The sequence below is a fragment of the Cyprinodon variegatus genome, unplaced genomic scaffold, assembly GCF_000732505.1.
Source record: "Cyprinodon variegatus isolate N-32 unplaced genomic scaffold, C_variegatus-1.0 Scaffold410, whole genome shotgun sequence".
In the NCBI taxonomy this organism is placed as follows: Eukaryota; Metazoa; Chordata; class Actinopteri; order Cyprinodontiformes; family Cyprinodontidae; genus Cyprinodon; species Cyprinodon variegatus.
This window is the reverse complement of record NW_015150863.1, coordinates 452,003-468,364: the sequence shown is the minus strand read 5'-3', so window position 1 is coordinate 468,364 and position 16,362 is coordinate 452,003. Positions and strand designations below refer to the sequence as shown.

Here is a 16,362-nt window from a genome sequence, read left to right as displayed (position 1 = left end):
AGATAGATAGATAGATAGATAGATAGATAGATAGATAGATAGATAGATAGATAGATAGATAGATAGATAGATAGATAGATAGATAGTGGTGACTTTGGTGACTTTGTGTTAACTTGAGTCATGGTTCTTTTGTAGGAACACACAGTGTTTTGTAGTTACAACAGAGCCATATTGTTCATACTGAATGTGAGGCTTGTCCAAACCTGTTTCCATCTGGGCCAGTTTCCACTGTTTCATTAATTAAATGCTACACACAAATATAAAGGCCATGCTTTTATAACGCTGGATTATTTTGAATGTTTTTTGATGATTAACGCCTAATGCAACCGCTTTTGGCATTTACTTGATCATATTTAGTTACTTTAAAACAATTGTTTCATTTCAGCAGGGTGGGACATAAAACAATTGTGTTAAAGTAACTGAATATGATTAAGTAAATGCCAAATGCAGTTGCATTATTTTTTTCAGTATACACGCTACTAAAACTATGCTGCCTTTTGAGGTTCTCACATCTGTTTCCTCTGCACCAGAAACAGAGAGTTGTATGTTAAGCTTACATGGAAAAATGTTTCTGCTCTTGCCCAGTTTTTCCAGACCTCCACTCCTCCTTGTGTCCTTGGATGGTTTCCGAGCAGAGTACTTTAAAGACCCCAAAAGCCAGACACCGATCATTAACAAGCTGCGTAAGTCAGAGAAGTAGTCTCATCTTCTCTCTCTCTAAATATTCTCTTGATATTACTAACATAATTTGTGCTGCAGGAAAAGATGGAACAACAACACCTTACCTCAGGCCTGTTTATCCTACAAAGACTTTTCCAAACCACTATACCATAGTGACTGTAAGTGTTTGTAAGTTTGTCATGAGTTTATTTAGTGCAACTTTTTGGGTTGAAGTATAGGTTAAACTGTAAAGGTACTTAACATCCCACAAGCATACATTTAGGAGTATCTGGCTAATTTATATAAAATGATGTGTGAAACTATTGGAGTTTTTTAAGTCTTTATTAATTTTCTTTACATATATTGCAATGAAAAATTTAATTTAAACTATCAAAATATAAATACTAAGTTTATTTTAATATTTGTTCAGTGGAGTACAAATAATGTACACATCCACAACTAGACCTAAGGTTTTACATTACTTTTAAATAGTTTCACACATTGGATGTCACATTTTTAGCAGTTTCACTGACAACAGGGTGCATACATGTGCATACCAACGTTGCCTCTTAGCTGCATAATGGCACAGTTGCGCACTCTCTGCTCATTTTCTGATTATCTACGTATGTAGCATGAAAATAAAATCCAACGTAAACTTTTGCTCAATTAGACCAATAATATTCTTTTCTGCAGCGTTTGAATCATCTTTTTTGTTTTTTAAATTCTAACCAACAATGAAAACACGAGAAATTCTCCAGAATTTCATGAGATAATATAGAAAAAAACAGCTATTTTTGCTTACTAAACAAAATTAAGTATATAAAACATTAAATGAATCAGGATTATGTTAATCTTATTTTTATTTCATTTTGGGCTCTTATAGCATCTCATCTTTACTAAAAAAAAAAACTGTTCTGGTGTATGATCCACTCCTCAGTGCAAGTTTCAAATATCACTATCAAATTAGTTTTACCATAAAAATTAACACATTTAAGAGTTGTATTTGTATGAATATGTTTTATAAAAGGTCATTGTCCTTTAAAAAAAAAAAAGTTTAGCAAATGTTCTTACTCAGTGCATCAAAGAGCATTAGAAACGCATAAATGAATAATCTAGCAGAAAGAAGAATATGTGACAGCCTAACTGATTTAGCAGTCTGGGCTTCCAGAACAATAAAACTCACTGATTTGTAACAGTCCTGCTATCAAACATGCATCTGTTCAGTGTGATGCTTCATGCAAGTTTTCTTCTTTTGTTTTGCTAAATTCAAGTACAAGATGAAACAAGAGCATAAACAGGGGTCAGTCAGCACATTCTCTGATATGGTGGCGGCAGCACTTAGATGTGAGGAGCTAAAGCAGATCTCACAGCAGGTGGATATTTCTGCTACATTTCACGCATTCAGTGCCGATGAGAAAGAAGATTTGGTTTAATGAATCATATCTATACAGCATCCAGAAAGCTCTTAAAGTGGCACATCTGGACAACCACTGGAAAAGTAGGAAGGACGGAGTGAAAAATAGATTGAAATGAAGTCGTATTTAGTAATATTTTAGCAACAGTTTTTACTTTTTTTTTATTTGTCGATACTTGAAATGCTTATATTGTTATATAATTTGTGGTGGAAATGCTAAAACACTATGTAGTTAAATGATGTAAAGAGAAAGAGTCATAAGAACATATCACAAGTTTAAGCACACATTTCATTGTGCAAAACATGAAAGTTTTAAGCAAACAAAAAGTTATATTTAAAAGGTGTAATGTCTAATTTACTTGGGCCCTCACTCTGGCCAGAGCAGGACTCTTACACATAGCATAATCCACATCTCAAGAACAACAACTTTTATTTCTTTTTTTTTGTACTTTAAGCGGGGCAAATAATTTAAATTAAAGGTACACTTTTGGAAATTGCTGCTGTAAGCTCTTATATTTTAATAAACAATGAAACTTGCTATGATACTGGTTTATAACAAGATTAATATAAGTCTAGCCTCAGCATGAACATCTGATGTTGCTCACATTGGTCTTCAGTGTAATCATTACTTTTAATATACTTTTAAACAGTATATGCAGTTTTTGATTCAGTTCTTTGATTGAAATTCTTTACGTTCAAACACAATTAGATTCTATGTGATTTACCTAAAGCGCCATTCAGACATTTGGCAGGGTTTTCTACTAATTTTCTTCCAAAATCAGTCTTTGTAAAGAAATGTTTCGGTCCTTCAGAGGTACAATTGGTAGGAAAATCATACTGTCGATGCTCTAAAAACTAACAATACCCACATTTAAACATGGTTGTTAAAGAATCATGCAAAGAGGTAACTGTTCCTGAGATGAAACGCTTTACGTTAGGGAAGAACATTTAATAAATATATAAATAAATACAATCTAACATAAACTTTTACTCAATTAGACCAATAATATTTTTTTCTGTATCATTTTAAATCAGTTTTTTGTTTTTTTCAATTGAAAACCAACAATGAAAATATGAGAAACAATATTTTTGACATTATTTGTGACATAATACTGAGGAATTTATCTGTGAGGGTATACAAATGTAAACATTTACAGGGTGAAAAATACATTTCCAAATCCGAAACTCAACTGCAGGCAGTCAGGTGCAAACTGAGATTCCAGCATATTCCCTCTCTTATCTCTCTTGATTTAATAAAACATAAACAGGCATTAAGCCAGTTATGTTGTATTTTCTTCTAGATGTTAAGATGAGTGCTAACATTTGCGCAGCAATCTTTGTAAATTTCAGCCACAACACAACCACGTCATAAAAAAAAATTAATGTGAAATTTAAAGCCTCCTTTTTTGAATCTTTGGTGATCAGACCCACTGTAAATCTAGCAGTGTTAAGAGTTAAATTTAACACCAATCTGGGTGCATTTGGTCCCACTCCAGTTTTTAACTCACTCCAGTAATAACTCTAAAAGAGTCAATGTACTTTGACACTGCACATTTAACACTGTGGAATTTATTCTATAGAGTTTAAAGAGTCATATACTGAATCAGTTTTACTCTTTAGAGGGGAACCAAATATTATGTGTGTCTTTGTTAAAAAGTCTTCATTATTATTACATTTAACATTTTAGTTTTCAGTATTTCTGCGAGTCCAGAATAATGGCTTTTCTAGAAGAACAAGCTAGCAGAGTCCTGAACTTAATCTGACAGAAGAGCTGTAGGCCCCCTGAAAAGGGTCATAGATAAGATGAAGGATATAAATCAGTTTTTGGAGATGGAGCTATTGCCAATCTTTATTGTGACATCATTTCTTTTCAACCTGCTTTGTTAATGAGTGTGTAATAGTAAGATTTACTCTATCTACATCATGACCTTATCTGATGCAAGACAAGGATTGCCAATTATGAATCATTAGAACAGAAAAGCCATGTTTCATCTTTAGAGAGATTAAACATGGTCTTACGTCACTTTATATGTCTAAAGTATAAAAGAGAAGGCTTTAGTCACCTTTTTTATTTGTCTACCAGAGTATCACAAATATTACAAATAAATGTGGCATAAAATGAAAAAGGTTGAAAACAGGATGCAATAGCATTAAAGCGTCTGTTGTGCTGCTCTGATTGTAATTATAATGTGAACAGCTAAATGGGTGCTTGGTACCAAATGCAATTTTTTTTTTTCTTTTGCTGTGAGTCTCAAAGCTCAATCTCTGCCAACAAAGTATCAAGTCTTTGCTCTTATAAAATCGAGGTGCTCACACATGCATGGAAAAAAGAGCTTTAAAACTGGTTTTTGTCTCTTGTTTCTCAGAAAAAGATGCAGACTTTAAGGTGTACGTATTTAAGATAAAAATGTTTTAGTTTGGGTTCATATAAGATTGTTAGAAACGATAGCGCAAAATGACAGCAGATTTATCATGAAATGCATACCAGGTAACTTAAAGAGAAAAAAACGCATTACATGGGGCTTTACAGAGCCAAAGGGTGCGACTGTGTGTTTAACTTTTCTCCTGCTTCTGCAGGGTCTTTATCCGGAGTCTCATGGCATTGTAGACAACAAGATGTACGATGTGACCCGGAATGCTTCATTTAGCTTAAAGTCTCCTGAGAAATTTAATGCAGAGTGGTACCAGGGGGAACCGGTGAGTAGATCTGTGTACAAATAGAGAATTTGAATCCTTTAGTTCTCAGAATAAAGCTATTGTCTAACTGAGACTGAATACCAGATTACAATGCAGAATTGAGTAATTCAGCCTTTGTACGCTATTGTAACATCTCAAAGTATTTGCTAATTGTTTATTTACTGTGAATTTCCTGGAAACTAGCTGGAATTAACAAAAAGGAATCTCTCAGCTTATATCAGAAGGTTGCAGGATTCAGTGCTTATGCTGTAATTTGCTCACCCAACTTTCCTGTTGAAATGATGGATCCAGCTTGTGTAAAGTGTCAGCTTGTGAGAGCAGCATGTTGATCTCACTTAATCACTGTGTGGTTCTTAAGTTTGGGACCTCATAAATCTCATTTCTCTCTTGTGTGACAAGCTGCTCCTCTTCACTGTCTTATTGCTGCAGCTGTAGGACTTTCCAAAGAGGGGGTGAAATTATCTCTCTCTGCTGAGCAGTTTCCTGCACAGAAATATCTCTTTATCAATACCACTAGCATAAAAGCACTCTTTCTGGCAGAATATATTTAGCCCATGGCTGTATAAATCAAACAGTTATATCTGTAGATAGACACAGATTTGTCCATATTTTCCTTTTTCCCTAATGCATTTCCTGTGTAGCAGAGCCTCCTGTTGTTTTTTCATCTTCTTTCTCCAAATAATGGTGGCATCTATAGCCCCTTTTTCTTATTCACTTATCTCCTTCAGGTGTGGATCACCGCCATGCAGCAAAAACTAAAAACAGCCACTTTTTTCTGGCCAGGTTCAGATGTAGAAATTAATGGCTCCTTCCCAAATTTCTACAAGAAATATGATAAGTATGGATAAAAATAATCATTTTAAACCAACATTTACATTCAGAACTGCATGATTTTTGAAGCTTCTTCAATAACGCTTTGTCTGCAGGAGCATCACATTTGAGACGAGATTGGAAACGCTGTTTGATTGGCTCAGTTTGCCCGAGAAGGAAAGGTGCTGCTTTATTTCTCATTCAAATATTTACTGAATAAGAATCAAGAAACATTACAACCATGTTTGCTTATTTTGTCTCTGGTTTCAGACCTGACTTTTATACTTTGTACTTGGAAGAACCAGACAGTACAGGACATAGATATGGCCCACAAAGTCAGGAGGTAAGTTACTCCCTAAAACTGCCAAAGTCAGCAGGTTGATGATTATCCAAACATAACTAAGTGTAATTATACTGGAGCTAATATTCTGCTGGGAATGTTCGCATAATCTTGCAACATCCTCTCTATTATCCACTAATAGCATTTTTTTATACATAACTTCCTCTTTGCTTTGATTTTGTCTGCACCATGATTAAAATGTCATATTTTTAGCTATACAGCCTAAAGAGTCAGGAGTCAGTTAGTGCTTAAATTCAATCACTTTTATTTATGTGAGTAACCTTTTTTCACTTTTTTTCCCCTAAATTATTTTTTTTTAGATAAATCAGAGAAAAGTACACAAGCAAACACTTAACGTACTGAGCATAGCACATCTGCATTTGCTCTAATAATCCATTCTTCTAACTGATTTATTAATTAGTTTTATATGAATAAAGGATCTTTAAAAAAAGACAAAATGAATACATAGGTTCAAATTTTAATAACCTTGTATATTGTGAGGTTTAGATGGTTTCTAAAGGCTATGAATCCTTGCCTTTAAGATTTTTCCTGATGCATGTTGGTCTCCGCCAGGGCTGTCTTTTGTCACCAGTTCTGTTCATTACATTTATGGACAGAATTTCTAGTTACAGCCTGGGACCGGAGGATGTCCGGTTTGGAAACATCGGGATATCATCTCTGCTGTTTGCAGACGACGTTGTCCGGTTGGCCTCATCAAACCAGTACATCCGACGTGCACTGGGGCTGTTTGCAGTTGAGTGTAAAGCTGCCGTTATGAGGATCAGGACCTCCAAATCCGAGGCCATTGTTCTCCACCGTAGAAAGGTGGACTCCCCTCTTCAGCTTGGTGGAGAGTCCTTGTCTCAAGTGGAGGAGTTCGAGTATCTCGGGGTCTTATTCACAAGTGAGGGATGGATGGAGCGTGAGATTGACAGACGGATAGGCAGTGATGCCAGTGATGTCACTGTATAGGACTATCGTGATGAAGAAGGAGCTGAGCAGGGCGACAAAGCTCTCGATTTACTGATCATCTACGTTTCCACCGATGGTCATGAGATCTGGGTAATGACCGAAAGGACAACATCACGAATACAAGTGGCCGAAATGAGTTTCCTTCGCAGGGTGGCTGAGCGCACCCTTTCTAGATCGTGTGAGGAGCTCAGTTACGTGTGAGGAGCTCGGGGTAGAGTCGTTGGTCCTCCAAAAGAAGCCAGATGAGGTGGCTCTGGCATCTATTTCAGATGCTTCCTGGTCGCCTCCTTTCGAGAGGTGTTCCAGGCATGTCCCATTGGGACATGCAATCAGATACAATCAGATAAAGGAGATATAGTTTCTGTTCTTTATGTCATTGTTCATGTTTTGTTCTTATTTTTTGTAGAAAGCTAAAGCTGTTACTGTCAGAACAGTATTTTAGGCAATATTGTCGTTGCATTAAATTAAAGCAACTACTAATTGTTTAATTTTTTCTTGTTCCTTCAGATTTTGAAAGCCTTGGAGAGGGTTGACAAGATAATGGGCGACCTCATGAATGGACTTTTTACAAGAAATCTTCACCAGTGTATAAACATAATAATTGTATCCGACCACGGTGAGGTCACTGCTGTAGATAGCCTTTAGTAAATTAATAATAAGTTGATTTTAGGAATATTAAATGTCTTTTAAGATTGTATATAGCTCATATAATTTAGAACAGCTTGCATCTAAGTGAAAGAAAGTGACAAAAGATGATGTAGACATGTTACGTTTAAAAAGGGATGTATTAGTAATCCCTCTCACACAGGAAGGTTCTTTTTTAGGTTTTAAATAGATATCTGGAGGCCATATGTTTGGCCTTGTAATTAAACCATCAAGATCGATGTTTTTGTGCGCTTGTCACCAGAGTGAAGCCTGGCGATCCCCATCAAAGGCTTTTCTTCCAAGAAGATAGATACATTTTCATGCACTGTAGTAGTTATTGGTCTGCAGTTTGTCACAAAACACACAAAACAAGACACACTCAGTGGGGTTCACATGTCCCACCCAGAATACTCATGACAGATGTTCAACAGAAAATACAAATCACGTTAGAAATCTTTCATTGATATCTTTTTGGGGAGGTTCTGTTGAAGTGCGTTTGAATAAGTATTTCATCAGCTGTAATTAGATATGTTTTGTAGCTTTTTAAAAGAACAGTTATTGGATGTTTATTCTGCATTCCAAGCACTATAAATACCACCAGACACAAATTCCAGATGTTAAACAGATAACATAAAACTGTGTAAGAGTTATACATTTTAATAGACAAAACAATGATTTGGACTTGGGGTTTTAAAGTTTGTAGCAGCTCATAAAGCATTGTGAGCTCTGTGTGACCTCTTATTAAACAGTGTTTTTGTTTATTCCTTTGAGAATGTAGATCAAACAACCAGCAGAGGTTAAAGCTTCAACACAATGAAACACATATTTGCTATTTTACCCTATCTGTCATATTAACTAGTTCCAGGTCCTTTGTTTCTGTGCCAGTTCACAAAATGACTCCAAAACACCTCCTGTCAGGGGGGGCTACTCTTTGCGCACAATTTGTCAACAAAGTTGCCAACATTGCAAAAGCACTAAATGGTGTAGGAACAAAATAACCAGCACACTCTCTGTGGTGCAGCAACCACACCTTACAGTTGACTTATTCTAGCAGAAATCATTTTCTTTTTTAATAGCTTCTTTTTCATTTTTCTATGTCTTTAATATATAAAAATAGCTCACTTTAAGTGTCCAATTTATATCAGTGACCACAAAAAAAGGATGTAAAGCCCAGGGAAGCTAGAATTGTCCTGTCTCTGCATTTTATTTTCCAGGTCTATCTGTTGCAATAACCAAACAAATCTGTGTAAATCACAATCTATTGCCAAAATTCTATGAATCACTAAAACAATGTTTGTCTTTAGTTGTTCTAAGATGACATATATCTGTTCTTGAACCCATTTTCTTTAACTATATATTTAGTTTAACTGTCCATCCAGTCTAAACTTATGTCTGTGTTTCCAAATTGAGATCAGTTATCTGGGCATCTGGGAGTTAAGTACTGCTAATTAAGAACTAAACTTAAAGCTGTATGTTTTTAAGTGTAAAACTAGACGCCGAATGAGTTCTAATGAAATACTTGTTCTAGAGCAATCTACACCCATAGGGGGATATTTAAAGATCCTTCTGTCTCTGTTAATAAAAGCTACAGAATATTCTTATTTTCTTATTTAAACCCATGGTTCCTTTCATATGAAACTAGAGAAACTCACCTTTTCAACAAAGTGAATCAATTCTCTTATAGCGCCTTTTTCAAGGGAGCAATATTTAAGAGTATTGAAGGTTAAATAAATGAATGTCCACTGCAATAACAATTTCCAAGCTCATTTTGTTCAACCATATACACAACACACATCTGCATTGTGGGTTTATTTTTTTTAGAAATTTGTTATTTATTATGGGACAAATTAATTGAATTTACATTACATGTCTGCTGTTTCATCAATGTATAAATTTTTTATGGTTACAAATGCAGTTTATTGAACAAATGCAAACAACAATTGCACTATAACACCATATCACCAGTGATCAATCATTAATATGTGTTTTAGGAGCAATATTGGAGTTATTATCTACTTGTATTATTTCACTATTTATCTAAAACTATTTGGTGAAATAATGTTTTACTTCAACAGGGATGGAAGAGGCTTCATGTGAAAGAGCATCTTTTGTGTCAGATTATCAGAAAGACACATCTGACTTCATAGTCATTCAAGGCGCTGCAGCTCGCATCAGACCAAAGCGCCTTCCAGAGGATTACTTCTCCTGTGAGTTTCTATCTGCATAATCCTCCTCCCCTCCCCTCCGCATCTTAAACGATATTTGGGTGTTTATGTGAAACCAGCATCACTGATTTTGCCTTTTTGTTTCTATCCTCAGTTGACTATGAAGGCCTGATAAAGAACCTGTCGGTATGCCAAGTATTTCAAATGTGGCTTTTGTGTTGATAAGCGCATTTAAAAATTATCTGCTTGTGTGACTTCATGACAAACAGTCTCATTCTGTCTCTGCTGTGTGCTGATTCTTCTCATCTGTGTGCATTCTGAAGTGCAGGGTTAATGACCAGCCAATGAGGCCGTACCTCAAAGAAAACCTCCCCAAAAGGATGCACTTTGCCAACAACAAGCGCATTGAGAGGGGCCATCTGTATATGAAGCAGGGCTGGCAGGCAGCACTGTAAGTATCAAGTCACCAGCCGATAATCTCACTTCAGATATGTAGAACAACTTCTACAAATGAATTATGTTTTTGACCTAAATAAGATGCAATCCAATAACATGTAGAATTTTCAAGGATTTACTTAACACCAAACAGTCTGTCTGGTTTGGATATTTATTTTATATTATGGACCAATCAGATTAATATGAATTCTGGGGCTGTTTATAAATTAAATAGGCTCATGAATAAACCATGAAACTTGCCGTATAAATACAATTATTTCTCAGTGTCCCAGCATTTATGTTGAAACTTCGCCTCCCAAGAAACAACTATTCTTGCCCCTTTAATTATAATTAAAACAATAATTATGAATATTAAAATTATGTTTTCTATGCAGTATATTTATAAAATTTTTCTCTCAATAGACAGACTTTGACGTTGTCTTTAGATTAGTTTTATAAATATATGTTTTTTTATGCTAGTCTTCACTGATTAGAAATGTTTGTGTAAAAAGCTTTCAGGATATCTGCTTGTGTAGCCCCGATATGCACATGCTAACACAGTAGTATCCATTCAAAATGGCCCTTCCCAGTCAAAAGCCAGTTAAAAGGCTGCCCTCTTCCCTGCAACTCCCAGCGGAATACTCTCCAACCTCCAGCCACATGAGTGACCACCTCCTTCTCCTGGGCATACATATTCTTTTACTCTGACTCCACCTGTTTCACTGAATTACAGGGTCTGACCAGGATTTGGCGCTTCTCTTTAGCTATTAATGTCCACAAATCATGACAGAGAGAATATTTTAGTACAAAGATTGATGTTTAAAAAGGAATTGTAGGGGACCAGCCAAGGGCCCATCAAGGAAAGTGGTTACATTTTAAATGGCTACTACTGTAGCAGCTTGCAGACCTTAAAGAGACATTATGTAAGTTTTTACAGAAAAAAAAAATAGCCTTTTTATTTTAAACCTTTATGACCAAAAACATAGTTTGAATGAGCAGACTGATAGCTCAGTATTTCAGCACCAATGCATCCATAAGCCTGTTGCATATTTTTCTTAATTTACTTCACATCAGACGTTCCAATGCTGTTTGGCAGATGTCATGTGAAGCGTGTCTGTTAAATGGGCCTTACCTAGCAAACAATTGAAGCAATATTTTCAAGTTTGTATTGTGGATATTCGGGATCGCCTGGCATTCAGATAACTTCATGCAAGGTTAAAAATGTAAAAGAAAAAAAAAGAAGGGAAAGAACTACGAGCAGGAGCTATGAGAACGAGCAGAGGAGTGCTGCAGTTTTGTATTTTTTTGGCCACAGGTGACATCATCATTAGAAAACTGCCTCTTTTAATGCAATGTTACGTTGATAAGAGCAATGTCCTCTCAGTTTAAAAATGATGAGTGCTTTTGCTTTTTACCACAGAACTGCTTCCATACAATTTTGCCATATTTGTAAGCTAGAGAAGAGTATATTTGTCTTCTTTCAGGGAGCTGGATATTAGCATGCGGCCACAGGGAGGACAGGCCTGTGCTGCACTCTCTCTGGTACCTCTTAAAAAATTTTCAACGGCTTCCGAACTAGATGCCACTAAGAAATCCCAATTCTAACGTTTTACTCTCACATTTTATAACTGATTTTAACCTGTGTTTACTTTTGTATGTGTAACCAAATTAAACCATGCCTCTGATATGATAAACATCTTTCCATTAGATGATTCCAAGATGGCTGCGTTGAAATATATTTTCTCTAATAAAAAAGCGTTTGTTACCAACTGGCATGTACAGTAAAGATATACAACTTGATGGATAAACTATATGTATACATCTTTTACTGTAACTAATGACAGGAACCGAGTGCAATGAATGAAGCATGTTGGAGAGGAAAAGCTCAGACCCTTTGATTTGTAGCAACCCTGTAATTGTGGTAATTGCTTCGAGCTGGATAAATAGAGCCATTGAGTTGATAGACACAAGAGCCTTCCCTATAATACACATAGCTACAGTAAATGACGATGTGCAAAATGTACCTTTCTTCTGTATATCCTCAACCTCCATTGGTTTGATTAATTTTTGTTATCTTCCTATCTAAATGTTTTCTCCACAGTACTAAAACAGAAGTCAAATATTGCAGTGGTGGTTTCCATGGCTCAGACAATCTCTTCACAAACATGCAGGTCAGAATAAGAAAGGGTGCATGTGCTTGTTAGAAACCTTTCTATAATTTTTAGATTTCAAGAAAGAAGGTTATTAAAGAATTAAAAGGACAATTACATTTATTGATCTTAAAAAAGGTGTTTTAATGCTGTTTTTTAGAAATTAGATTATAGAGAGTGCAGCTGTACAAGTAAAGATTTAGAGGGAAAAAAATTGAAGAAACCTCTAAAGAGGCCTTGTGAAACACTGAGAATTAAGTAAATTACAAGAATTGAACTTGTTATGAAGTTTCTAACAACCTACTATTAGGGATTTAAATGTAATACCCCTGTATTCATCACCAGGTCTCTGACAGGATGTGTTTCTGGACTTAATGTTCGCTGGAATTCAATTTCTTAAAAACAAAAAACTGTGTCTTGCTCAGTTCTTCTCTTAGAAACCTGTTTAGGTTTAGGTCAATTTAGAGCTTGATTTCACTTTAAATATTTACTCATGAACTAAATATGTGGATCAAGTGTTTTGCATCTTGATGTTTATAGAAAGCCTGGAAGATGCTTTCCAGTTCACAAACTGGTAGATGTTGTTGCTTCAAAGCTTAGCTCAGCCTACTTCATCATGTTTACAGATTGTAAACTGTGTGGGGGGGAAATCTTATATATTTCTTTTTTTTCGTTTCTAGGGGATCTTCATTGGTTATGGTCCAGGATTTAAAACAAATACAATTGTTCCCCCGTTTGAAAACATTGAAATATATAACCTCATGTGCGGTAAGTGTCCTTTTGAGGCATTTTGTTTTTCTTCTTGCTCTACGTCTATCTTGTTTATGAGTTATGGTAAGACGGAGTGAGAGATGCACAGACTTAATTGTGCCATTGATGCTGACTAGGCTGCTGTGGTTAAAAAAAAAAAACATGTTGATCCATAAAGTTACACTCTTGTTTTACTGATCTAGGTTATGAGATACAGAGCTTGCCTGAAAGTTTGACACTTAACATACAGGTGCTTCATCCATCAACATCAGAAGTTTATTTATTCTCACTTTAATGTGTATCCTACATGCACCCACACAGGTATAATACCTTTTATGTAAATGTGTTGATGTCACACAAACATTTCACTGTTGTTCTGTTGTTAGAAACCTGAGGAATGTTAATTATTTAATTAGGTGTTTTTTTAATGAAATTACAATTTTTTGCCAGAAGGGTCCTAGGAAATCTACCTCATATATGCAGGTGTGAAACCGTTATGGAAGGAAACTTTCAAAAAGTGTGTTTATCAACTCTTAAAGTCATGCAAAGTATTTACGCCCCTTACATTAAAAAAAGAATTTTCCAAATGCAGAGCATTGTGCTGAAAAATAACTATATTTAGGACTAATCTTTAATTGAAATAATGGGACATTGTTCAGTTGGTGGCTGAACATGTCTACACATTGGTAAAAACAAATTTGAAACTTTAGTCATGTCTTTGGTGCAAAGGCAGATAGATGTATAATCTAGGAGCAGAAAGTTATTACTCAGATTGAATCTGTTCATGTGATTGGAAATTAAATGCATTGGTCTGAAAAAGAATTCCACCTTTGAAAATTAATTTTATATTTTGAAACTGAAGTAATTTCCTTTGAAAATATATTTCATGTATTGAAAATTCACTTAGGCTATTTGTACTTTTTGTTCTGTAATTCAGTTTAAGTTAAATTCATTTTCATTGGGTCAGACATCCTGGTCCATAAGCAACAGAGTAATAAATCATAGATTTATGTTTCAATTTCTGTACTTCTTTTTCTCTTTTTGAGATCAAGCCCTAAAGCTCAGCGTACACAAGCTTGATAGATGTCACTGACAAAGTCAAACAACTATGTAAAATAAAGTTATGCTACCTGTAGCATTGCTTAAGATGCTAAAATAGCAAAGTATTTCCCCATTAATGAGATTAATATGGTGAATGTAAGGTCAAACACATCCACCTTAAATACGCTCATTTATGCTCTACTGCTTCAGCTCAAAAAGCTGGAAAAAAACTTTTATAACTGAATCGCTGTTTGATTAATCTGTGGCTAAGGTTAAATTCAATTGAGTTTATTTAAAATACACAAAACCTTTCCTCTCAAAGCAATTTACAGAGACAGTTAAATTGAATCCTGCAGATAGGCTGAGTAAAGATTTTCTGTCCAAGGAAACCCAGCTGATTACATCCAGGCATTGACTTTGCAGGATTCGCTCCTGGAACGGCATGTTGGGACATTCACTTGCATTGTGTCGTTGACTCTTTAGCAATCTCTCACACGAACCATCCATTCAGTGACGGTTAACAGTGAAAAAAACTACCTTTGAACAGGAAGAAACTGTCAGCAGAACTGGTTGCATTCAACAAAATACATTTGTAAAACTTAAAGTTTAAAATATTAAATTCAGTTTTAATGTAGCAGGGTTGATTTTAAAACCAATCTATGTAATCTCTACTCATCTCAAACTCATCCTAAAGTTCATTATGGTGTTAGTGATCGCACACTAGTTTGGCAACTACTTTCTTAAGAATTTTAGATAAGAAAGGAAGATTAGATATACAGTAGGTCTATAATTTACCAAGTCATCTGGATCAAGAGACAGTTCCTTAAGTAAAGGTTTAATTACAGCAACCTTAAAAGCCTTTGGTACATATCCCTTTAACAGGGATAACTTCCTTAAATAACCTGGTAGGAACTGGATCTAATATACAAGTTAAAGGCTTAAATGAAGACAATAGTTTTGCTAAATCTTAAAGTTCAACTGGATCAAAGCAGTATAAACCCGGTTCAGATTCTATGGCTACCTCAGATGCTGTCTCACCTTCCAGAGATAAAACAGTCATAGAGGAGTGCTAATGATCTTATTTTTAATAAGATCAATCTTATTTATAAAGAATCCTATAAACTCATTACTACTAAGAGCAGGTGGAATGGACGGTTCAACAGAGCTATGGTTCTGGGTGAGTTTGGCAACTGTATCGAAAAGATATCTAGGATTATTCATATTCTCATTTATTAATGGTGATAAATATGCTGCTCTTACTTTATGAAGGGTCCTCTTATACAGCAGGAAACTAATTTTCCAGACTATGTATGATTCCCATATGCCTTTGGAGTGCGATTTTCTCTCCAGTTTCTTAGCATTTTGCTTCAGAGTGTGCAGCTCTGCATTAAACCAGGGAGCCAGTTTAAAGTTTTTCTTTTTCAAAGTAGATGCGTTGTCTAAGGCAGTACGCAGAGAACTAGCAACCCCATCAACAAAATCATCAACCTCTGAAGGTGAATAAACTAAACTTTTGCCCTCTGCAGCACTGCTCAGGGAAATAGAGAAGAGAGAAAGTGAAACAGGTTTCTTTAAAATTGACATATATAGTTATTTACTAACGTCTTTAGCAAAATGCTGATTTTTTTTCTAACTTTAAACAAAACTGGTACAGTTTTTAAAATTTTGTTCAAATGCTTAAACTACATTTTTTTATATTTTTTTTTATTTTTTATTTTTTTTTTTTTATATGGAAGAGATTATCTCTGTAATATAAGAGTTTATTATCAACTTACACTGTCATTAAGTTGATTTTGATTTCCCTTCCTCATTCGGTTTGTTACACTGCTGTTAGTCTCAGCTGTGACAACATCCACCTAACTGAAACATTTCAGAACAGGAACCATTTCTTCAAACTTCAGCTGTGCATAATTTTCAACAGAAAATTACAAAAAAGCAGTTCACAGAAAGGTCCACAGAATGGAAAGAACTGAATGCTTTGGAAAATCTGGTATATATATATATATATATATATATATATATATATATATATATATATATATATATATATATATATATATATATATATATGAATAAACAGAGGTATGATAATACTGTTAGAAGCAATTTGTCGACCAGCCTTTTTCAAATGTCTGAAACTATGTGTACGGTTAGATAATACAGTGTACATTGAAATGAGTGCAAATAAAATGTGCCCAACATTTTCTCCTTGGTTTTATCAACCTGAAGGATTTCAATGCATGAAGCAAACCCTAGTAAACTGCTGTAATTGTAATGTTGTTG

The 16,362-nt window shown here is 35.0% G+C and overlaps 1 protein-coding gene across 1 annotated transcript in view; it reads left to right on the top strand.

The window, feature by feature from the left end:
* LOC107093143 (ectonucleotide pyrophosphatase/phosphodiesterase family member 1-like) overlaps positions 1-16,362 on the top strand; it is a 45,258-nt gene that overhangs the window by 17,085 nt on the left and 11,811 nt on the right. The window contains exons 4-15 of the mRNA XM_015387992.1: positions 586-683; positions 760-839; positions 4,652-4,771; positions 5,500-5,609; positions 5,698-5,763; positions 5,852-5,924; positions 7,401-7,509; positions 9,614-9,745; positions 9,858-9,889; positions 10,027-10,154; positions 12,240-12,309; positions 12,969-13,056. Of these exons, the coding sequence (XP_015243478.1) occupies positions 586-683; positions 760-839; positions 4,652-4,771; positions 5,500-5,609; positions 5,698-5,763; positions 5,852-5,924; positions 7,401-7,509; positions 9,614-9,745; positions 9,858-9,889; positions 10,027-10,154; positions 12,240-12,309; positions 12,969-13,056 (1,106 nt within the window). The remainder of the gene's footprint in view (positions 1-585; positions 684-759; positions 840-4,651; positions 4,772-5,499; positions 5,610-5,697; positions 5,764-5,851; positions 5,925-7,400; positions 7,510-9,613; positions 9,746-9,857; positions 9,890-10,026; positions 10,155-12,239; positions 12,310-12,968; positions 13,057-16,362) is intronic.